Consider the following 25,198-nt stretch of genomic DNA (forward strand, 5'->3'; position numbering starts at 1 on the left):
TGAAAGGGGATGGCCGTATCTCTTATTGGCCAAACCGGATGACAGGTTCCCTTTAAATGTTGGATTGCCCCACAAAAGTATTTTAGGACCCTACGCGCATCACAAAGTTTGACACAAAATAAAAAATAATCGATAAAAAAGCAGAAAAGAAAAGACCCCCTAAAAGAGAAAAACTTATAAAAGTAATTACAACAAAAAGGGAGCACCATGTAAAATGTATTTTAGTGGTCCTTTATGGTTGTAAAGAAAAGGAACAATAGGCCCATATTTCCTCTTTTTCTTCATACGAACTCCTCAATATCGGCAGAAAAAAAACTATAGAAAAATAAGATAAGAAAAAATTAGTCCCCTTGTGACATAAAAAAGAGGCAAAATGTATTTGAATATCGAAGTGGGAAAAAATCGAGAGCTCTTAAGACAGAATGTACAATAGAATTAAAATGTTCCGGGTTATGAATGTGGGAAAATGTTCCGGTCTACAACTGGTAATTACCATCATATGATTCAGCTCAAGCTATGAGCAGTCTACAGCACGAGTCGCTACCCTTAGTGGTGACTGTAGCCGGCACAATTTGGAGGTCTGCATCAGACCTCTCGCTATAATAAATATATATATTAATACATTAATTAACGGAACATTTCACACCTAAAAAACAGCATGATGTTAATAAAATTAACATTGATTACAATTATAATTATATAGGTCTTCGCATTTTAGAAAAAGCCATTTGAGGGCCAGACAGTATGTAACAGGATAACTGATTGGTTAGAATTTAATGATTTTAATTAATTCAACTAATAAAACGGTTATGTTCGGGTCAGAAAAAATGCTTAATGGCTATTCCACTCTCCCATTTTTGAATTGGTAAGTCCACTTATATCTTCAAATAATGAATAGAGTTAAAAGAGTCTTAAAATAGTTAAAAGAGTAATAGAAATTAGAATAATCTGCAAAGTCATGAGATAAATATGGGTAAAAAGTGCTCAGTTCTACAATAAATAGTAGTAAATAATGTGCCGCTCATGCTAATGAGCTATCGAGAGGTTCTTTCTCTTCCGGGCTCCCATGTTCAGTGGTGGAAGCCATACGTTCCACTTCCTTGAGCTCCCTGTGATATTTTGCCATAATGGCTGCGTAGGCGCATCCATATACCGCAGCTGCCAACATCATCAGACATACAATTCCACAAACAACACCGGTGATAACCACAGTGGCGATGGCATGCCTCAAGTTGGCCGGCCTAGGCTTTGGCTTCGGTTCACATTCATGATGACTCCCATCCATGTGTTCCCCGTGATATCCATGTCTTCCATTGTTCCTGTGTTCCGAGCCGTGTTGGTGAATATTTGACATTGGGAATGAAGTGATGAACAAAGAACAACTTTTAAACAACTCAAATGGGATTTTGAGAAGGTCCTTTCCTTTGCGGTCCTCTGGGCTGGTGCAGATCAGCTCATCAATAATACCGCCTAAAAAAGAACAAAACAATAAAAATAAATCAATAAAAGGAGACAAGGGAGGTTAAAGATTTTAGGAAAGTTATATGAATGGGGATTTATTTAATATCATCATGACTTAATGTGGACATTACTTAAAGGGAACCTGTCACCAGGTTTGGCCAATAAGAGATACGGCCACCACCTTTCAGGGCTGATATCCAGCATTCTATAATGTTGTTTATAAGCCCCAACCTGACCTGTAAGAGAAGAAAAATAACTTTTATGATACTCACATGCGGGGTGTTCAGGTCCGATGGGTGTCGCTCTTATTGGTCTGGCGCCTCCCATCTTCTTACGATCCCTGTCCTCCTGCTTGATTCATGTGGATGACGCGTCCCTTCATCATCCACTCAATCTCCTCAGCACAGCGCTCCTGCACGGGCGTTCAGTGTGCATGCGCTGGGGCTCTTTAACCTTTCCTTGCACCTGCGCAACAGAGCAGAGAAGTACACCTGCGCAGGAGCGCGGTGCTGAGGAGATGCGTCATCCACACGAAGCAATCAGGAGGGTGGCATCACAAGAAGAAAGGAGGTGCCGGACCAAGACTAGCTTCACCCCTCGGACTAGACCGCGCCGCAGGTGAGTATAATAAAAGTTATTTTTCTTCTCTTGCTGGTCAGGTTAGGGGCAGATATACAGCATTATATATAAAAATATTTATAAAAATATTCATAAATTTTAATTGCTACTATTTTTTTCAGTAGATGAGCGGAGTTAGGGGGATGAACAGAGTATGGAAAACCCCACTTGTGGAACCACCATCAATAATGGGGCTGGGGACTGGCAGTAAGTGTTGCTTAATTCACCTACAGCACCCCCACAGGAGAAATGAAGAACTGCACAATGTCCTTTGAAATAAATTGACTGTTTGTGTAATGCATGGCCGTGCTATTTTTTTTTTTATATTTAAATTTATTTTATTTATTTTATTTATTTAAACTTTTACATATTTTATATATTTTATTTTTTAGAAATAGCTGGGTAGTGTAAAGATTATTTCATGGCAATCAATATCCCATGTAGAAAATGAAGCTTACAATACTAATAATTTTCGTTCTGTTGATGTAACATTTACTAAATCCAGGATTACGGCGATGATGATGCTAGCATTTGTTTTTCTCCTAATTCCAAGTCTACATAATTATAGTTCTTTTATGCATTGGCGACTTGTAAGGATTTAAACCTCTGCATGTCTCCGCATATGAAAAGGATCAGATAATGGGTTATTTGACACAGAGATATAGCCCATAATCTGTTACCTGGCATAAAGAATAAATATTTTAGGCAGACATCCTATTTGGACTTAATGCTGTGCATTTTTCTATGGATTTTTGGATCATGAAATACATTTGGATCGCTGTTTCTTTTTTTATTCTTTTTATGCAGCTTTTATTTATGGACAGAACCTCCAGAGAAAATAGAGGCAGCTACTGCCAAAAGCCTCTGAGTAACTGGCTTGGTTTTGTAGGTTTTATGCTGCAATTTGTGATATGAGCTTTTAAAAAATATAATATTAAAACAACTCAATTTTATAGATCGGTGTAGCGGCACCACAAAAAAAAAATGTCAATTGTGAAAAGTACCGAATAGAAAATGATTGAAAAATCTATAAAAGTAAAAAATAATGTAAATCTGTTTCTACATTTACAATTTGTTTTTTTCAGGTTTTATTTATTTCATTTATAGAGTTTACAGACTACTTAAAAAAAAAAAAGTTATAGGGGTTTTCTCATGATGACAATGTCTTTGGTAATGAAGTCGCCAAGCATAATTTAGTGCAACGAGTGAAGTTGCGCCTACTCTTACAATGCCTACAAGTAGTATTCAACCCCCTGCAGATTTAGCAGGTTTAATAAGATGCAAATAAGTTAGAGCCTTCAAACTTCAAACAAGAGCCGGATTTATTAACAGATGCATAAATCTTACAAACCAAAAAGTTTTGTTGCTCAGTTAAATTTTTATAAATTTTAAACATAAAAGTGTGGGTCAATTATTATTCAACCCCTAGGTTTAATATTTTGTGGAATAACCTTTGTTTGCAATTACAGCTAATAATCGTCTTTTATAAGACCTGATCAGGCCGGCACAGGTCTCTGGAGTTATCTTGGCCCACTCCTCCATGCAGATCTTCTCCAAGTTATCTAGGTTCTTTGGGTGTCTCATGTGGACTTTAATCTTGAGCTCCTTCCACAAGTTTTCAATTGGGTTAAGGTCAGGAGACTGACTAGGCCACGGCAACACCTTGATTTTTTGCCTCTTGAACCAGGCCTTGGTTTTCTTGGCTGTGTGCTTTGGGCCATTGTCTTGTTGGAAGATGAAATGACGACCCATCTTAAGATCCTTGATGGAGGAGCGGAGGTTCTTGGCCAAGATCTCCAGGTAGGCCGTGCTATCCATCTTCCCATGGATGTGGACCAGATGGCCAGGCCCCTTGGCTGAGAAACAGCCCCACAGCATGATGCTGCCACCACCATGCTTGACTGTAGGGATGGTATTCTTGGGGTAGTATGCAGTGCCATCCAGTCTCCAAACGTCACGTGTGCGGTTGGCACCAAAGATCTCGATCTTGGTCTCATCAGACCAGAGAACCTTGAACCAGTCAGTCTCAGAGTCCTCCAAGTGATCATGAGCAAACTGTAGACAAGCCTTGACATGACGCTTTGAAAGTAAAGGTACCTTACGGGCTCGTCTGGAACGGAGACCATTGCGGTGGAGTATGTTACTTATAGTATTGACTGAAACCAATGTCCCCACTGCCATGAGATCTTCCCAGAGCTCCTTCCTTGTTGTCCTTGGGTTAGCCTTGACTCTTCGGACAAGCCTGGCCTCGGCACGGGAGAAAACTTTCAAAGGCTGTCCAGGCCGTGGAAGGCTAACAGTAGTTCCATAAGCCTTCCACTTCCGGATGATGCTCCCAACAGTGGAGACAGGTAGGCCCAACTCCTTGGAAAGGGTTTTGTACCCCTTGCCAGCCTTGTGACCCTCCACGATCTTGTCTCTGATGGCCTTGGAATGCTCCTTTGTCTTTCCCATGTTGACCATGTATGAGTGCTGTTCACAAGTTTGGGGAGGGTCTTAAATAGTCAGAAAAGGCTGGAAAAAGAGATAATTAATCCAAACATGTGAAGCTCATTGTTCTTTGTGCCTGAACTACTTCTTAATACTTTAGGGGAACCAAAGAGAATTCTGGTGGGTTGAGGGGTTGAATAATAAATGACCCTCTGAAAAGACTTTTCACAATTTAAAAAAAAAATAAACAAAGAAATAACATTCTTTTTTTGCTGCAGTGCATTTCACACTTCCAGGCTGATCTACAGTCCAAATGTCACAATGCCAAGTTAATTCCAAATGTGTAAACCTGCTAAATCTGCAGGGGGTTGAATACTACTTGTAGGCACTGTATATTTCATAGAATCACGGACTCGTAGAATCATAGAATGTTAGAGTTGGAAGGGACCTCCAGGGTCATCGTGTCCAACCCCCGGCTCAATGCAGGATTCACTAAACCTTCTCAGTCAGATGTCTGTCCAGCCTCTGCTTGAAGACTTCCGTTGAAGGAGAACTCACCACCTCTCGTGTCAGCCTGTTCCACTCATTGATCACCCTCACTGTTAAAAAGTTTTTTTCTAACATCTAATCTGTATCTTCTCCCTTTCAGTTTTGTTCCATTGCTTCTCGTGTTTCCATGTGAAAATGAGAATAAGGATGATCCCTCTACACTGTGACAGCCCTTCAGATATTTGTAGACAGCATTATGTCTCCTCTTAGCCTTCTTTTTTGCAATGTAAACATTCGTCGTAGGACATGCTTTGCAGTCCGATCACCATATTTATGCCAGGGAAAGTATTGTATTAATACATGATGGCCACTTCAATAAATGGACGTCAATGTAATGCATAGAGAGTATAGGTCTTGTTGAGAAATGAGCAAGGATGGGGTTTATAACCTTTTTCATTGTGAAAGTGGTCATCCAATGTTTCAAAACTAAGAAGAAACTATCTTTTATTTTCCTGCAAATCAACTGCTGTCTATACTGGCGGTCTACAGGTTTTTTGCTTACAAGCAACTGGCACATGTCTGCTGCAACCAATCACGGACGGACTTGCGGTGGATACCGCGTTCTCCACTGACCAGGACACGCAGGCTCTATACCACAGAAGGCAATAACGCCGGACTTATCCCCCTGAGACACTGACTGTGTCCACCTATATCTATGACCTTAATGAAAACCCATAATCTTTTGGGTCCACTAGCTTCCGTTCACGATCAAATATTTTGACTGATGAAGGTCCGGCTATAGGACCGAAACGTTTCTTCTGTTATTTACTCTGGACACCATTAAATCACTTTATCTGATTAAGTTAAGTCTGAGTGCCGAGTTTTTTGCTATTATGCTGCAACCATTCAGTGACCTTATCTTTATTGGTCATGCTCCAAACCACTGATATCACTAATCATGGAATCACGATACCAGGGGTAAGGTAGGTGGGCATTGAGGCCACACAAGTCATGCGAATGTCAATTAGAAATAAAGACTGGAAAGACCGTTAAAGCATTAGTCTGGATCTAGTTAGGAAATGAACAAGTAAATCAGGAAGACCAGGTGAGCGTTAATCTGAATCTAGTTATGAAATTAAGAGGTAAACTGGGAAGACAATCTAAGAATTAGTCTGGATCTGGCTGACAGAGAAGAAGTAACCTGGGATTATTTATTCTTGGGGTTTCTTACAGTTTGGTATAGGCATACATCACTGGCCCTTTAAGCACAAGTGTATGACTGTATACTAGTATAGTACTTTGCAGTACAGTGTTTCAAGATCAAATTGAAAATTTGGGCCCCGGAGGGATTCTAGGGAAGCTTCTATTCATACTAAGTAGATTTATATGGCATATTGATGCAGATAGATGACTAGTCATCTGCTTAGAGGCAGATGATAGCTACCTCCATTGTGCAATAGTTTAACCAGACTTTAGGACATGTGGACTCAAGCTGAGGCGTTCATATAGACAAATGAAGAGAAAAGCTACTCGCTGGAAGGAATAAAATCTAAAATGCATTAATAATCCTTATGAATGTTAATATGAAGCATGAGAATGTCTGACTGGGAGCCTGGATGTCTTCTGATTCGTGTAGTTACACAATATCGGAGGTCCTAACGATTCCCTAAGAGCGTTCATCCCGCCTTTTCCAAGCCTTTGCCATTTTTACTGTCAAGTTACTGATTGTTGTGTAGAGCGGATTCAGCACACATTGCGTACTATCGAGAGACAGCTTCCTGACAAAAGACATTAACCACGCGGTTGTAATGTCAAAAACAGGAGAAGTGAACAATCAAAAATTGCGTAAATTCTGGTACAAGTGGATTCGCTAATAAAATGCTTCTACGTGTTGATCAATGATGAACATTGCAGATAATGTTGCTACAATGGGGCCATTAGAGAAAGTAGATCAGGACCTGATTGGCTTCTTAACCTTTGCATATGAAGTATGGCAATCTAAAAACTACGTTGGCCGAAAGGTCAAGAAAGGGTGGGAAGGGGAAGGCAAACACTACCCGGGGAACCCATTAATATAAGTGTAAAGATTGTAGTATACTGTCCAATATAGCGATACTACTTTATATTGGTAATGATTGGCTAACTTCCATTCAAAGCCTTAAAGGAGATCAGTCACCAGATTTTTGCTACCCTCAACTGAGAACACCATGGTGTAGGGTCAAAGACCCTGATTCCAGAAATGTGTCATTTACTGGGCTGCTTGCTGCAGTTTTGATCTACCAGTTTTCTGAATGGTGATCTCTGTATAAGCCCGCCCACACCACTGATTGGCAGATTTTTAGTACCCTGTGCATGGGCAGAAAGCTTCCAATCAATGGTGGGGGTGTGGTTGGACTACCTAGCAGGATGTTTGCTAGTCCTCTGCTGATAATCTCCTTCTGATAAAAGTGATTGTATCAAAACTACAACAAGCAGCCCAGTAAATGACAAATCACAGTTTCTCTCGCTCTACATTATCCTGCTCTCAGATTAGGTAGAGAAAGCTTGTTGACAAATTCCCTTTAACCACGGGTCTATGGAAGTGAATTTTGGAGATTTCGATGAGACAAGCTGACCATGTAAAGTGAAGTGGCAGCGAATCAACTCTTTCTCGATGGCAGATGCTAGAAGAAGAGAGATGGGGCACATTTGCATTTCAAAATGTCTAATATTTTGTGTTCAAGTGAGAAAAGATGTAAGCACAATGCAGTTAATTGTTTTCCCACAAGTGTTCTTTGCCTTAAATTGTTTTGGGCAGAATACTGGTTCTTCTTACAGAGACCAGCTCTATAGAGCATTGCCTGTAAGACTCCAAATTCAGCTGGTCTTTTTAAGGAGAACCAGTAGTTCCTCCAATATGTCTCAAGGGCATCACATTCATGCAGCCAGACTCGGCTGCACCCTGATGAGGGACAAGCACTCCCGAAACAGCTGGATGTAGATGATTTTATGGCTTGTCATTTATCCCTGCTCGTATCGCAAGGCTTGTTAAAGCACCACTCCAGCGTTTTTGTTTATTTCAGCACTAGAGTGGTGCTACTAATCTAAGGTCTCTGACCCTAGTCTGTTGTGAATTTGGATTCGGGGCTCCCCCGGTGGCTACTGGTGGAATTGAACTGGTGTCTTCATCTTCTCTGTTCACCTGTTCCCATCAAGATGTGGGAGTCGCTATATAACCTTGCTTCTCTGTTAGTTGCTTGCCGGTCAACAATGTTATCAGAAGCCTCTCTGTGCTTGTTCCTGCTCCTAGACAACTACTAGATAAGTTGGACTCTTGTCCATGTTTGTTTTTGCATTTTGTTCCAGTTCACAGCTGTAGTTTCGTTACTGTGTCTGGAAAGCTCTTGTGAACAGGAATTGCCACTCTGGTGTTATGAGTTAATGCCAGAGTCTTAAAGTAATTCCTGGATGGTGTTTTGATAGGGTTTTCAGCTGACCATGAAAGTGTCCTTTCTGTCTTCTGCTATGTAGTAAGTGGACCTCAAATTTGCTAAACCTATTTTCATACTACGTTTGTTATTTCATCTTAATTCACCGCCAATACATGTGGGGGGCCTCTGTCTCCTTTCGGGGTATTTCTCTAGAGGTGAGCTAGGACTAATATTTTCCTCTGCTAGCTTTATTTAGTTCTCCGGCTGGTGCTGGGCATCTAGAATCAACGTAGGCATGCTACCCGGCCACTGCTAGTTGTGCGTTAGGTTTAGTTCATGGTCAGCTCAGTTCCCATCTTCCAAGAGCTAGTTCCTATATATGCTGATGCTATGTTCTCTTGCCATTGAGATCATGACAGTTTGACCGGCCCACTAAAGGGTTAAAATCCTTGGCTGAGAAAGGAGAGTAATAAGAAGTCTGCTGAGATTTTTTTTTTTTTTTTTTTTTTTTTCTCTCCTTCTAATCTTTGAATGGATCTTCAGAGTGTAACTGCAGGTTTGAATAATCTCGCCACGAAGGTACAAAATTTGCAAGACTTTGTTTGTCATGCACCTGTATCTGAGCCGAGAATTCCTTTGCCAGAATTTTTCTCGGGGAATAGATCTGGGTTTCAGAATTTTCGAAATAATTGCAAATTATTTTTGTCCCTGAAATTTCGCTCTGCCGGAGACCCTGCACAGCAGGTCAGGATTGTGATTTCCTTGCTCCGGGGCGACCCTCAAGACTGGGCTTTTTCATTGACACCAGGGGATCCTGCGTTGCTCAATGTGGATGCGTTTTTTCTGGCCTTGGGGTTGCTTTATGACGAACCTCATTTGGAGCTTCAGGCAGAAAAAACTTTGATGTCCCTATCTCAGGGGCAAGATGAAGCGGAAATTTACTGCCAAAGATTCCGTAAATGGTCTGTGCTTACTCAGTGGAATGAGTGCGCCCTGGCGGCGACTTTCAGAGAGGGTCTCTCTGATGCCATTAAGGATGTTATGGTGGGGTTCCCTGTGCCTGCGGGTCTGAATGAGTGCATGACAATGGCTATTCAGATCGATAGGCGTTTGCGGGAGCGCAAACCAGTGCACCATCTGGCGGTGTCCACTGAGAAGTCGCCAGAGAGTATGCAGTGTGATAGAATTCTGTCCCGAAGCGAGCGGCAGAATTTTAGACGGAAAAATGGGTTGTGTTTCTATTGTGGTGATTCTACTCATGTTATATCAGCATGCTCTAAGCGCACTAAAAAGCTTGATAAATCTGTTTCCATTTGCACCTTACCGTCTAAGTTTATTCTATCTGTGACCCTGATTTGCTCTTTGTCATCTATTACCACGGACGCCTATGTCGACTCTGGCGCCGCTTTGAGTCTTATGGATTGGTCCTTTGCCAAACGCTGTGGGTATGATTTAGAGCCTTTGGAGACTCCTATTCCTCTGAAGGGGATTGACTCCACCCCATTGGCTAATAATAAACCACAATACTGGACACAAGTAACTATGCGTGTTAATCCGGATCACCAGGAGATTATTCGCTTTCTGGTGCTGTATAGTCTACATGATGATTTGGTGCTAGGATTGCCTTGGCTGCAATCTCACAACCCAGTCCTCGACTGGAGAGCTATGTCTGTGTTGAGCTGGGGATGTAAGGGGGCTCATGGGGATGTACCTGTGGTTTCCATTTCATCATCTATTCCCTCTGAAATTCCTGAGTTCCTGTCTGACTATCGTGACGTCTTTGAAGAATCCAAGCTTGGTTCGTTACCTCCGCACCGAGAGTGCGATTGTGCCATAGATTTAATCCCGGGTAGTAAATACCCAAAGGGTCGTTTATTTAATCTGTCTGTGCCTGAACATGCTGCTATGCGAGAATATATAAAGGAGTCCTTGGAAAAGGGACATATTCGTTCATCGTCATCTCCCTTAGGAGCCGGTTTTTTCTTTGTGTCAAAAAAAGACGGCTCTTTGAGACCATGTATCGATTATCGGCTTTTGAATAAAATCACTGTTAAATATCAATACCCATTGCCGTTGCTGACTGATTTGTTTGCTCGCATAAAGGGGGCCAAGTGGTTCTCTAAGATTGACCTTCGTGGGGCGTATAATTTGGTGCGAATCAGGCAGGGGGATGAGTGGAAAACCGCATTTAATACGCCCGAGGGCCACTTTGAGTATTTAGTGATGCCTTTTGGTCTTTCAAATGCTCCGTCAGTTTTCCAGTCCTTTATGCATGATATTTTTCGCAATTATTTGGATAAATTTATGATTGTGTATCTGGATGATATTCTGATTTTTTCGGATGACTGGGACTCTCATGTCCAGCAAGTCAGGAGGGTTTTTCAGGTTTTGCGGTCTAATTCTTTGTGTGTGAAGGGTTCTAAGTGTGTTTTTGGGGTACAGAGGATTTCCTTTTTGGGATATATTTTTTCTCCCTCTTCCATTGAAATGGATCCTGTCAAGGTTCAAGCTATTTGTGATTGGACGCAGCCCTCTTCTCTTAAGAGTCTTCAGAAATTTTTGGGTTTTGCTAATTTTTATCGTCAATTTATTGCTGGTTTTTCGGATATTGCTAAGCCATTGACCGATTTGACTAAGAAGGGTGCTGATGTTGCTGATTGGTCCCCTGATGCTGTGGAGGCCTTTCGGGAGCTTAAGCGCCGTTTTTCCTCTGCCCCTGTGTTGCGTCAGCCTGATGTTGCTCTACCTTTTCAGGTTGAGGTCGACGCTTCTGAGATCGGAGCTGGGGCAGTGTTGTCGCAGAAAAGTTCTGACTGCTCCGTGATGAGGCCTTGTGCCTTCTTTTCCCGTAAATTTTCGCCCGCTGAGCGGAATTATGATGTTGGGAATCGGGAGCTTTTGGCCATGAAGTGGGCTTTTGAGGAGTGGCGCCATTGGCTTGAGGGGGCCAGACATCAGGTGGTGGTATTGACTGACCACAAAAATTTGATTTATCTTGAGACCGCCAGGCGCCTGAATCCTAGACAGGCGCGCTGGTCATTATTTTTCTCTCGGTTTAATTTTGTGGTGTCATACCTGCCGGGTTCTAAGAATGTTAAGGCGGATGCCCTTTCTAGGAGTTTTGAGCCTGACTCGCCTGGTAACTCTGAGCCCACAGGTATCCTTAAGGATGGAGTGGTATTGTCAGCCGTTTCTCCAGACCTGCGGCGGGCCTTGCAGGAGTTTCAGGCGGATAGACCGGATCGTTGCCCACCTGATAAACTGTTTGTTCCTGATGATTGGACCAGTAGAGTCATCTCTGAGGTTCATTCTTCTGCGTTGGCAGGTCATCCTGGCATTTTTGGTACCAGGGATTTGGTGGCAAGGTCCTTCTGGTGGCCTTCCCTGTCACGAGATGTGCGAGGCTTTGTGCAGTCTTGTGACGTTTGTGCTCGGGCCAAGCCTTGTTGTTCTCGGGCTAGTGGATTATTGTTGCCCTTGCCTATTCCTAAGAGGCCTTGGACGCACATCTCGATGGATTTTATTTCAGATCTGCCTGTTTCTCAGAAGATGTCTGTCATCTGGGTGGTGTGTGACCGTTTCTCTAAGATGGTCCATTTGGTTCCTCTGCCCAAGTTGCCTACTTCTTCCGAGTTGGTTCCTCTGTTTTTTCAAAATGTTGTTTGTTTGCATGGTATTCCTGAGAATATCATTTCTGACAGAGGGACCCAATTCGTGTCTAGATTTTGGCGGGCATTCTGTGCTAGGATGGGCATAGATTTGTCTTTTTCGTCCGCTTTCCATCCTCAGACGAATGGCCAGACCGAGCGGACTAATCAGACCCTGGAGACATATCTGAGGTGTTTTGTGTCTGCTGACCAGGATGATTGGGTTGCTTTTTTGCCATTGGCGGAGTTCGCTCTCAATAATCGGGCCAGCTCTGCCACTTTGGTGTCCCCGTTTTTCTGTAATTCGGGGTTTCATCCTCGATTTTCCTCTGGTCAGGTGGAATCTTCGGATTGTCCTGGAGTGGATGCTGTGGTGGAGAGATTGCATCAGATCTGGGGGAAGGTGGTGGACAATTTGAGGTTGTCCCAGGAGAAGACTCAGCTTTTTGCCAACCGCCACCGTCGTGTTGGTCCTCGGCTTTGTGTTGGGGATTTGGTGTGGTTGTCTTCTCGTTTTGTCCCTATGAGGGTCTCTTCTCCTAAGTTTAAGCCTCGGTTCATCGGCCCGTATAAGATATTGGAGATTCTTAACCCTGTTTCCTTCCGTTTGGACCTCCCTGCATCCTTTTCTATTCATAACGTTTTTCATCGGTCATTATTGCGCAGGTATGAGGTACCGGTTGTGCCTTCCGTTGAGCCTCCTGCTCCGGTGTTGGTTGAGGGTGAGTTGGAGTACGTTGTGGAGAAAATCTTAGACTCCCGTGTTTCCAGACGGAGACTCCAGTATCTGGTCAAGTGGAAGGGATACGGCCAGGAGGATAATTCTTGGGTGAATGCATCTGATGTTCATGCCTCTGATCTGGTTCGTGCCTTTCATAGGGCCCATCCTGATCGCCCTGGTGGTTCTGGTGAGGGTTCGGTGCCCCCTCCTTGAGGGGGGGGTACTGTTGTGAATTTGGATTCGGGGCTCCCCCGGTGGCTACTGGTGGAATTGAACTGGTGTCTTCATCTTCTCTGTTCACCTGTTCCCATCAAGATGTGGGAGTCGCTATATAACCTTGCTTCTCTGTTAGTTGCTTGCCGGTCAACAATGTTATCAGAAGCCTCTCTGTGCTTGTTCCTGCTCCTAGACAACTACTAGATAAGTTGGACTCTTGTCCATGTTTGTTTTTGCATTTTGTTCCAGTTCACAGCTGTAGTTTCGTTACTGTGTCTGGAAAGCTCTTGTGAACAGGAATTGCCACTCTGGTGTTATGAGTTAATGCCAGAGTCTTAAAGTAATTCCTGGATGGTGTTTTGATAGGGTTTTCAGCTGACCATGAAAGTGTCCTTTCTGTCTTCTGCTATGTAGTAAGTGGACCTCAAATTTGCTAAACCTATTTTCATACTACGTTTGTTATTTCATCTTAATTCACCGCCAATACATGTGGGGGGCCTCTGTCTCCTTTCGGGGTATTTCTCTAGAGGTGAGCTAGGACTAATATTTTCCTCTGCTAGCTTTATTTAGTTCTCCGGCTGGTGCTGGGCATCTAGAATCAACGTAGGCATGCTACCCGGCCACTGCTAGTTGTGCGTTAGGTTTAGTTCATGGTCAGCTCAGTTCCCATCTTCCAAGAGCTAGTTCCTATATATGCTGATGCTATGTTCTCTTGCCATTGAGATCATGACACTAGTCATAAACTTACACATCGCCGTCTTCACCTTTTAGCTCCAGCCCCTCGGCAATATATTGTGACCACAACCGCTAACTTACTGGAAATCAGAGGTAACGGTCACAAGTAGGGTTGAGCAACCTTTACTTTTATAGGATCGGGTCGGGTTTCACAAAACCCGACTTTTTCAAAAGTCGGGTCGAGTGAAATCGGCCGATCCTATAAAAAAGTCGGGGTCGGGGTCGGCCGAAACTCGAAACCCAATGCAGTGCATTGGGTTTCCAATGGTTCCCAGGGTCTGAAGGAGCAGAAACTCTCCTTCAGACCCTGGGATCCATATTTAAGTGTAAAATAAAGAATTAAAATAAAAAATATCGCTATACTTACCCTCTGATGCGCCCTGGTACTAAGCGGGAACCTTCCTTCCTTAGAATCAGCCTTCCAGGACCTTGCGGTGACGTCGCGGTGACGTCGCGGCTTGTGATTGGTCGCGCGGCCGCCCATGTGACCGCTCGCGCGACCAATCACAAGCCGCGACGTCACCGTGACGTCACCGAAGGTCCTGGAAGGGCTGATTCTTAGGAAGGAAGGCTGCCGGAAAGAAGCCGAGGGTGAGTATATTCCTATTAGGTATATACTCACCCTCGGACATGCCCTGCTTCTTTCCGGCAGCCTTCCTTCCTAAGAATCAGCCCTTCCAGGACCTTCGGTGACGTCACGGTGACGTCGCGGCTTGTGATTGGTCACGCGAGCGGTCACATGGGCGGCCGCGCGACCAATCACAAGCCGCAACGTCACCGCGACGTCACCGCAAGGTCCTGGAAGGCTGATTCTAAGGAAGGAAGGTTCCCGCTTAGTACCAGGGCGCATCAGAGTGTAAGTATGGCGATATTTTTTATTTTAATTCTTTATTTTACACTTAAATCTGAATTCCGATACCAATTCCCGATATCTTAAACATATCGGGAATCGGTATCGGAATTCCGATTCCAGATTCAGAAGATCGCCGACTTCATGGCCGACCCCACACAGGGGTCGGGTCGGGTTTCATGAAACCCGACTTTGCCAGAAGTCGGCGACTTCTGAAAATTGCCGACCCGTTTCCCTCAACCCTAGTCACAAGCTCTCAATGTATGTCTATGAGAGCCACAACAAGGCTCTCATAGAATTAAATTGAAAAGTGATCTCTGGCTTGCCAGATCCGGCAAGTTATATCTTGCTGAACACTGACTAGATCGGCAGCAATAGAAGATGAAGGTGGCGACGAGTAATTATCAGACTAGGGGCAGGGTACTTAGATTCGAAACACCATTCGTGGACTCGGCGCAACTAGATCCGCACTGCTTAGTAGGAACCTGTGACATCTGGTGGTCCTGTCCCATGCTTTGTCCTTTTTAGAATGAGGTATCCTCTATCTTAAACAAATTAGTGGGCAAACGCATTACTTTGAAGCCGGAAAATATCTTTCTAAATCTCCCAATTTGGCCAAATGACTAAACTAGCTCAGTTTATTATGGCGGCGGGAAATCTTTGATCCCGTCAAACTGGAACTCAACTACTATACCAACCGCTCAACAACTTTACTCCAAAATCAAACAATTACACCATATAGAGGAATTAGCAGCAAGAGTCAATCATACCTCTGCTAACTTCCATGACATCTGGAAGTCTTGGACCCCATTCAGCACACAGTCTTCTTTCTACTCTACAGTATTGCCATAACTATTTAATCATCCCAAGGTGCTACTACAACTCCCCCACCCCTGTTCTCTACCCTTCCCTTTCCCTTACCCACTTTACCTCCACCTTTCCTATCCGCTCTTTTCTACTCTGTCGATTAAGATATTTTTTCAACAAAATTGAAAGTATCTGTAAATCCAATATTGATGGTAATCAAGTTCTTAAATGATGGATATTAGAAGTTTATTTTACCAGAAACACATCTGAATATAAGCATCCTATTACGGTTACTTTTTCTGAAGTTGTATGTTATTCGTTATTTTCTCAATTAAAAAAAAAAAAGAAAGAAAGTAGGAACCTCTGACTGGGCACCCACTTTCTTAGCACCTACTTTTCACCAGTCAGAGCGAACCTATTTATCTTTTATATATATATGCATATTATTGTGTATGTATGTGTATATATATATATATATATATATATATATATATATATATATATACAGTGGGGGAATAAGTATATAATTTAAACAATGTGATTTTCAGGATTTTATTTTTGATATTCTATCTCTCAATGTTACAATTAACCCACCCATACAAATATAGACTGTTCATGTCTTTGTCAGTGGGCAAACTTGCAAAATCAGCAAGGGATCAAATACTTATTTCCCCCACTGTATATATATATATATATATATATATATATATATAGTGGTAGATCGGCTCATTCGGCTGCCTGTGGAGATAACCACAGGTACACTGCGGCTTTAAGAACTTCATTTGGTTTATTATAGGCAGCATAAACCAAGGTATAGTAAATCAAATACAGCCCTTTGGGCAAAACAGGAAAAAACTAAACAAAATGGTGGCAGAAAAACACAGTCCTTCTGAGAGTTGGGTTCCTCCCGCTCAGAGATAGCAGAACACAAACGGTTCAGGTTTTAGCACACACCTTCCTGGAGTGCTTCCTCTCCAGGCACACACTGAACACTGCGGCCTTTGGAAGCCAAGTACTTAAGCCCTAGACCATGTGACTCCTCCATGTTACTGGTCTCATGATTGTGACATCACACAGGTCCTGTCAGGACACGGTGGCCGGCTGTGCAGTGGGAGATAAGGTGGACATTCTCCCACCCGCTCTATGAATGTCACCATACAACAAGCCCATTTATGCAAACTTAGTTTAAGCCTCACAACACTTCTCATAGCGTCCTGGAGGAAAATACTCTGGCTTTACATAATTGACACAGTTTGCTGTAGTGACACACATATCTCCTCCATTATTTTACCAGTGATTTTGTCACAATATATATATATACAGTATATATATATATATATATATATATATATATATATATATATATATATATATATACATTTTTATATATATATATTTATATTTGTGTGCTAATATATGTATAATATGTCTAGTTAGTTACTGGTCCTGTGCTAATATATGTATAATTGAGCTGACTATTATTGCATTCTGATTTAGATTTAGTTATTCCCATATCCTGAAGGTTTATTTTTTTGGACTTGAGCCACAAGAAACAAATATCTGTAACAGACTGATGTTTAAGCATACCATGCGAAATAATAGAAGTAATTCAATCTTAGAAAAAGTATTGAAAAATGCAATTAAGTATTTGGCTGATGAGCTGTGAAAATATGATGTTTGCAGAATTTGAGACTACTGTTCCTTACACTCTGACATCTGTATACAGTAACAGATCATTTACAATCATGTGTAAAATGAAGGAAGTGGATTTTAGCTAAAACCCCTTTTCTCACTCTTAAATTGACCTCCGGCGATGACAGTAATAACATTTTTGTATTATTAGGACAGACTACATGTGAAAGGACCGTGAGGACTGTTCTATTACATTTTCCATTGTGTTACTAGTATCAGCTATGTGGGTTTTTTTTTTAATCTACTGACCTTTGTATAAAAAGTTCTCCAGCCAAAGTTTAAGACCCAGAACTGGACAGCTGCATTGCCAAGGGTTCGATTTTGCAAGCAATATTTTAAGGTCTGTGAATGTCTCCAGGAACATCCTGTCAACTGTCTGTAGATGGTTATTTTTCAGTCCGAGGAAGGTAAGGTTTCGAGTGCTGTTTCCTAAGGTTTCTGGCAAAATGCTGATGTTGTTAAAAGACAGGTCCAGTTCCTTCAGGGCAAGTAGGGGTGTGAAAACCTGACCTTCCAGATAATGGATGAAGTTGTTGGTCAGATTCAAGACCTGCAGGAAATGTAGATAGTGGAAGGTATACGGTGGCACTCTAGAAATGGAGTTGTTAGACAAGTCTAATACTCTCAGACCAAGAACGTTAATGAACGACGTATGGTTGATAATTCGAATCTGGTTCCCTTGCAAGTAGAGAACTTGAGTTTGTGATGGCAAAAGACTTGGGACATCCAATAGTCCTCTGTAGCTGCAGTCAACTGTCCTTGAAGAAGGCTGACAATTGCAGACCTCAGGACATCCCCAGGTTGCATGGAATATCATTATGGCACATGAAGCAAATAGCAGTCCACCTAAAAAAAACAAAATAACATAGAATGTGACCACTTTAAGGAAATTGAGATCAGCAGCAGTTTATACCACTCTCCTTCTTAAGAACACATGCACACTCAGCCAAGCCTAGCGTGCATGTGTGTAATGGGAAAAGGCCAGAGGAAATACTGTAGCTGTCAGGTAAACAGGCAAGTTTATGGTTAACCTTAGTATGGACGTATGATGTTGTTAGTAGATGTTGACACGCAGAGGCGTAGATATGGATTTGGTTCAGGGGGGCCAAGCTTCTGAGTGGGCCGCTAACCAGGTAACCTTAATTACAACTCAGTGACGCACCCTAACAGTTGATGTAGGAGAACCTCAGCAGATGACTGCACTGTTGCTGAAAATAATCTCTATATTGTGCACACCGATACAGTACAGTAGTGTAGCTCTGGGTGGGCCCCCTCAGAGCGCGGGGCCCGGGGCAACCGACCCTTTGCTTCCTGGTACTGTTGACACGGCTCCTGTGTTAGAACAGTATATTGGCCTCCTACTGTCTGTGACAGATGCTGCTTGCTAATTTGGAGCTGGAAGTGGCCGCCATAACTACTGGGCCCCTGTGAAGCTGCACAGGTCGCATCAATGATTTTACTAGTGATGAGCGAGTGTACTCGTTGCTCGGGTTTTCCTGAGCACGATTGGGTGACCTCCGAGTATTTATGACTGCTCAGAAATGTAGTTTTCATCACGGCAGCTAAATGATTTACAGCTACTAGCCTGCTTGATTACATGTGGGGATTCCCTAGCAACCAGGCAACCCTCACATGTACTCAGCCTGGCTAGTAGCTGTAAATCATTCAGCTGCCAAGATGAAAACTAAATCTCCGAGCAGTCATAAATACTCGGAGGTCACCCGAGCAACAAGTACATTCGCTCATCACTAGATATTACCATTCTAAGCCTAAGGGTATGTTCACAAGTGGTGTTTTTGCAGTGTTTTCATTTTGGTTTTTTTTTAACGTAGCTTATTTAGTACATAAAATAAGCAGCATTTTCCTGTACTAGTATAATCAATGAGATTTCTGAAATCTTATGCACACACTGATTTTGTTTTTTCAATGCAAAATTGTCAACCCTGCTGCATTTTTGTCAAGATGCTGCAATGTCAATACTTTTAGCATTTTCCAGCACTTTTATATATGGGAGACAAACTTAAAACATTGCAAAAAACATACGTATTGCAGACAAAAAAATAAAAATACGTGTGAACAATGCAAAGCTTACTATATTATCAAAACTGTTTGAGTTATCATAATCTACAAGCAAAAGAAATGAGTAATCCAGCTATGCTGCATCGGTATCTTCAGCACCTCTGCATACCCGTCTAATCCGCTGCATCCTCTGATAGTCTCATGTGTCATGAGCTGACGCACTGTCGAGAGTGAAGAGCAGTCTCTTAAATGCCTCACAAAGAAACTTGATTCTTTAGAGTCCTGCCTGGCAAACACTAAGGGACATGAAATTCCCGACAGATATGCAGCCGGCAGCGGCGTTCAGTACTTTCCCTTCCCTGACATCTGAACAATGCTGCTCAATGCAGTCACCCTTATATTTCAATACCTGTGTTTGATCACCTGCGTATCACAAGCTGCATTGTTAATCTGTCTTCTGTTCATTTCATTCAACCTTTAAAGCTCTCAGATCCCTTCAGCTTTATTTTTCCACATTTTGTAGAAGACCTTTGTAGGAGTTGAAATTTCTTTAAAGGGGTTGTCCAGGCTTGTGGTCACTCTATGTGACTGCAGACATGTGAACCTTTACAGTGTGTACAGTGCGCTCTTTGAGAATTCAGTAGCAGGCTGTCATTTGACCAGAAGTATGTGACTTTCATACTTCCAGTCACATTCCAACTAGACTTGTCCTGCTTGGCTCAATACGCTTGTATTGATGGAGCTTTGCACGTCTAGTCGGCATGTGACCACAAGTATGCAAGTCACGTACGAGTCAGGTCAACCCTGATAGGCATTTTTATAGCTAAAAATGAAAGGGGTTCTCCCATAAACCACAGCTATCATATCCACAGTTCACATGATTAATGTTTGATCACTGTCGAGACCCCAAAATGCTTTGATTAGGATCTCCAAATCCTCTGTGTTAGTCAAGTGGTAGAATTCCAAGATGTCCGAGGCACCAAAGAGTAATCCTTGTATAAAACTTGACTTTTATTCCATAATATTACAAATATAACAACAGGAAGACAAAGACTTGTCTTCCTGTTGTTATTTTTAACGCTACGGAACAAAAGTCAAGTTTTATTCAAGTTTACTCTTTGGTGCCTCGGACTTCTTGAAAAACCTATCAACGGTGCATGAAATCCATCTACTGAACTTAGTGAACATGTGAGACTACCACTCCTACATCGCACATGCTCCATTTTCAGAGTGGATTGTGGGATCCCCATTTTCTGAGATTCATGTGGGTCCCTGCTGTCGTGTCCACAACAATCATACCCCTGTGGATGGATGAAATATGTAGTTTAGGGGACAACCTCTAAATTTCATATTGTTTATGTTTCATAAAGACAGCCTATTGGCTGTTTTTGGAACCTTGGATGAAGGGGCTGGTCACATTCCCTTGGCTAGTAGGTGTCGAATAAACATCAGGCTTGGCTTGAGTAACCTAAAACTGTAAAAGGGGCTCAGTTTTTCACTTAGAGATGAGGCTCCTTACTATTTGCCATTTCCAGAACCCTAGGAACTGGAATTCCATATTGCTGTGGAAATACATGGCGGAAAAAAAGTTTTGCTTTCTAAAAATTCTCAAGAAAGTCAATCCAAGGTCTGTCACTCCAAGTCATTCTCCGCGAGATTTAATTGAAAGAGAATTCCCTAGCGATCATTCGCGATCGGTGTCACAGATATCTCTTTATCTCACGGCCAACTTTGCTTTCTCGGTACTTGAACTTGTCCTTTATCTACTGTTAAAACATTTGTCAAGACAGAATTGTGAAAATGATAAATGAGGTCAGAAGATCACAAAGTGATATTCAATCCCTTAAGTTGTGACCTACACCCAAGGTCCGTGACTGTGATTAACAAAATACTCTGTTGTTCACATACTTTTTTTTCTTTTTTTCCCGTGAGCAGAAGGGAAATCATTTTTTTTATGCATCCGAGGACAGGATAGAATAATTATACAATATTGTGCGATATTTTTTTTTTTTCAGAGAGACCAAAAATCTGGTATAATCGACCGAAGCCTCCCTTACATCTTGTATAGCATAAAATAGAATTCCTGCTTTTGTAGTTATTTTTTTATGTACGGTATATATTTTTAGACTACAAATTGGGAATAAACTGTTATTTCTTAAAAAAGAAAACTATTGTAATTTTTTTTGCATTTAAATTCTTTTTTTTTTCTTTTTTTCACTTTGTATAGTTCATATATTTTTATATAAAAATTGATTATAAAATGTAATATATATATTATATATGTAAAAAAACATTAATAGCATTACTTAAAAAAAGTTTTTTTCTAACTTTTATGTAAGTCTAATCATTTAAATTAAAAAGGGAATTTGGTAATTAATCTTTGATCAAATGAGAATTGGGGGGGGAGTTGGCACCTCCAGAACATTGATGCATGAGCACTGTGTTCCTTCTCAAGTGCTTTTGAGAATGGGTTGCACCACCAATCAAACAATGACGATCCGGGTCGTAACTATAATAGGTGCAGGGGTTACAATTTCCACCTGAGCCCAAGAACCTAATGGTCCCAAAAAAGGTCTTTTTAACCCATTACTATCAAAGACTTGCAATAATTGGGGACTCCATTGGATCTTTTGCATTGGGGCCCACAAGCTTCAAGTTACGCAACTGTTGACGATCTAAACTACAGAGGACCTCCCTTCATTACTCATCCAACTAAATGAAGGTTGTGACCAACTGGAGGGACACATCATGTACAATCGATGCACTGACATACTGGAGCAGGGCTTGCTGCATGGTTTAGAGATTCTAGATTTTATTTCAAAATGTCTTCAAATCCTAATTTATCCAATACTGAGCCCTCAGACCGTGCACTTGACCTAACATAGTGTATACGTTTTGCCCAGAGTTTTCCAAAAAAAGATCAAAATGGATCCGATGATGAACCCAATGTAAAAAAAAAAAATCATGGACCCATTTTTTCTAAAAAATTATCGTCATTGTACTAAAGTTAAATCTGCTGTATGGACTCTACATGTTCAGTGTGAATAGAGCCTATTACATACAAGAGTCTTTTTCTCAATTATTGAGGATAACCACCAAAGGCTCAAGATGGCAACTGGTTGACTTACAATCTTGTGGACAGTGCAAACACAGATACAAAAAAAAAATCACCCTCTGTAGGTACCCTGGTTATGTCCCACTGGCTTCAAAGCACTGAATGAAGGGCAGAACTTGGTAACGCAGTTTGTTGATAGTACATGACTTGTCACCAGTTGGTCTGTTGGATCTAAAGATCCTGATGAATTAATATTGTGTAATCAGAATCGTACATTTTAGACGACAATGCCTCTAGTCGGGTTTTGTCACGTAGTTTTTCTAAGATCAGTATAACAAATACTGGCAAACTCTGGCTTCTTGGCATTACCTTAGGTGATAGTAAAATGATAGAGGGGTCATGTATAATAAATATCCTGTGGGTGTCTCAGTAATGTGAGCAATGTGTGGCACCGCGTACTGTGAAGAAGAGGGCAGTAATAGTAATCTAACATTGCTTCCTTTTTAAGGACTGAATTACAAGTTTGCACCCACCAAGTTATGATACCAAAAATACTCTGCTTCCCCTGATCTATACATTCAATGCATATAAACAGATGTAAAGATAGATAGATAATAGATAAATAGATGATAGATAGATAATAGATAGATGATAGATAGATAGGATAGATAATAGATAGATAATAGATAGATAGGATAGATAATAGATAGATAATAGATGATAGATAGATAATAGATAGATAGATAATAGATAGATAGATAGATAAGATAGATAAGATAGATAATAGATAGATAATAGATGATAGATAGATAATAGATAGATAGATAGATAGATAGATAGATAGATAGATGATAGATAGATAGAAAGATAATAGATAGATAATAGATAATTATATGATAGATAGATGATTGATAGATAGATAATAGATAGATGATAGATAGATAATAGATAACTATATGATAGATAGATGATAGATAGATAATAGATAGATCTATCTATCTATTATCTATCTATCATCTATCTATTATCTATATATCATCTATCTATCTATCTATCTAATATCTATCTATCTATCATATATCTATTATCTATCTATCTATCATCTATCTATCATCTATCTTTCTATCTATTATCTAATATCTATCTATCGATCATCTATCTATTATCTCTATCTATCGATCATCTATTTATCTATCTATTTATCTATCTATATATCTATTATCTATCTATCTATGCATTTATCTATCTATCTATCTATCTATCTATCTATCTATCTATCTATCTATCATCTATATATCTTTCCATTTATGTCTATATATCTCTATGCTTTTGTATATATACACATTCCCATGCAGACAGACAAATAGAAAGAAAGATAGACATAAATTGTAAGAAAGATAGATAGATAAAAGATAGATACTAGATAGACCAATCTGCACTTCCACATGTGTCCGTGTGCTCGCTTAGCCTCTACAGATGTCTACACATATGACCTTTTTTCTGCAGTGAACCATACACATATTTTATGAGTTTCTCTCGCCGGGGGCTCTGGGGAGAATTATCTTCTAAATCTCAGGAAAAGTTGTAGGAAATTGCTGTAGGGTTGAGAAATGTTAACACCGGGGATGTTTTTTTTTTGTGTGGATATTTCTCTCACCTTTCATTGCTGACTGCGCTGTCGACCCTGTTACCAGGTTTTCACAAACATGAACCGTAGAAAGCAAAACATTGAAAAAGTTGGGACTTGTCTGGTTCTCAATCCATCTTCATTAGTGACCTTGATCCGAGTGAGACGCGCTCCTTCTCATCGCCTCTACACGCGTGTGTTGTTGTGAGTTACCCATCGCAGGCACAACTGGCTATTTGTGCCTCTCGAAGCCCCCTTATAATGTTTTTTTTTTTCAAGGCACCATCAAAGAGATGTTGTCTCCTTTACTCACTCAACGGGACCCGGGGAGTGAGTGACTGTCATGTCACGGTGGACAGCTGTAACAGACAAATCTCATCCTCAGTCCTAGGCTTTCTCTGACTTAATCTGCCTGAAATCGAGGTCATACAATTAAGCCGCCTTTTTTTTTTTTTAATCCTGTGGTGGTTCTAAATTCTTCAGAATTATTGCTCATGCCAGTCATGGCGAGATCAGGTGACAGTGGACTTGTCATTGGGGGCCGCATGTTAGCCTGTGTATCACTAGACATTGATTCACTTGTTGATGACAGTTTGACAGATCAACTTGTTTGCATTACCCGGGGATCATTCCTTGTGACATGTGAAAAGAAGTCATTTGCTGAGCTGACATAAATTTGGGCTATGGGTTTTCTCTTAACTCCTTTTTTAAGAATGGGATTAGCAATTCTTTCCAAGTAGCCTCTGACAGATATATATAGAGTGCACTTGTCGGAGGACTCACACACTTGCCAGAGAAGTGCCTATAGACGTGTGCAGTCTATAGAGGAGCACTTTGCTCTCATGAGTGATCCATGCAAGTCCTCACGCTCGGATTACAACAGACACAAGCGAGGGGTTAAACTTGTGATGAGAGTCACCCATTCCCCGGCACAGCTGCCCTTCAATTCTATCCGCTATTTGTAGTGTACCTAAAATTAACGTGACAAATGAACTCTGCATGTCGGATTGAGTAATGCACATCAATAAAGATGGTCTCGGATAAACATGTGCGATTAGATTCCCATGCTGCTGGTGAGACAGACAACATGTTAGGAGGGCAGAAGGGCAGACATATTATTGGTGTAACCTAGACCCAAGTGATAAGGGGGCCACATCCAGCTCCAAATCTGGTGGAATTATCCATTATGATGAGCTATATGACTACAAAGGTCCATATATTGTTCTTCTGTGTCCACCAGGGATACTGTTCACATAGGATCATTGTGAAAAAATGAAGACTGTTTGCCTTCTCCAAGTGTGATAGGTCTGTGCTGTGGTGGTTACAGGGAACCTGTCATCTGATTATATGATTTCAACCATGTATGTTTGCCTCTGTAGGGCTGCGATATTTCTAAGAAAAACATATTTTAAAATTCGTTG

At 41.3% G+C, this 25,198-nt stretch overlaps 2 protein-coding genes across 4 annotated transcripts in view; one reads left to right on the top strand and one right to left on the bottom strand.

Annotated features, from left to right (window-relative positions):
- Positions 1-25,198, top strand: part of CACNA2D3 (calcium voltage-gated channel auxiliary subunit alpha2delta 3) — a 1,029,735-nt gene that overhangs the window by 786,574 nt on the left and 217,963 nt on the right. The gene's annotated exons all lie outside the window — the stretch shown is intronic.
- Positions 888-23,944, bottom strand: LRTM1 (leucine rich repeat transmembrane protein 1). Its single transcript, XM_077278411.1, has 3 exons — positions 23,808-23,944; positions 17,326-17,922; positions 888-1,470 (listed from the first exon to the last, which is right to left on the bottom strand). The coding sequence occupies exons 1-3, from the start codon at positions 23,812-23,814 to the stop codon at positions 1,022-1,024; spliced, it is 1,053 nt and encodes a 350-aa protein (XP_077134526.1). The 5' UTR covers positions 23,815-23,944; the 3' UTR covers positions 888-1,021.

The sequence above is a fragment of the Ranitomeya variabilis genome, chromosome 8, assembly GCF_051348905.1.
Source record: "Ranitomeya variabilis isolate aRanVar5 chromosome 8, aRanVar5.hap1, whole genome shotgun sequence".
NCBI lineage: Eukaryota > Metazoa > Chordata > Amphibia > Anura > Dendrobatidae > Ranitomeya > Ranitomeya variabilis.

What these genes read in the sequence shown, in the direction of transcription:
- LRTM1 (XM_077278411.1), bottom strand. An exon ending in GGAGAACTTTTTATACAAAG is followed by an intron (nt 1,471 to 17,325) that starts GTCAGTAGATTA and finishes GTTCTTTTTTAG; the next exon opens with GCGGTATTATTGATGAGCTG.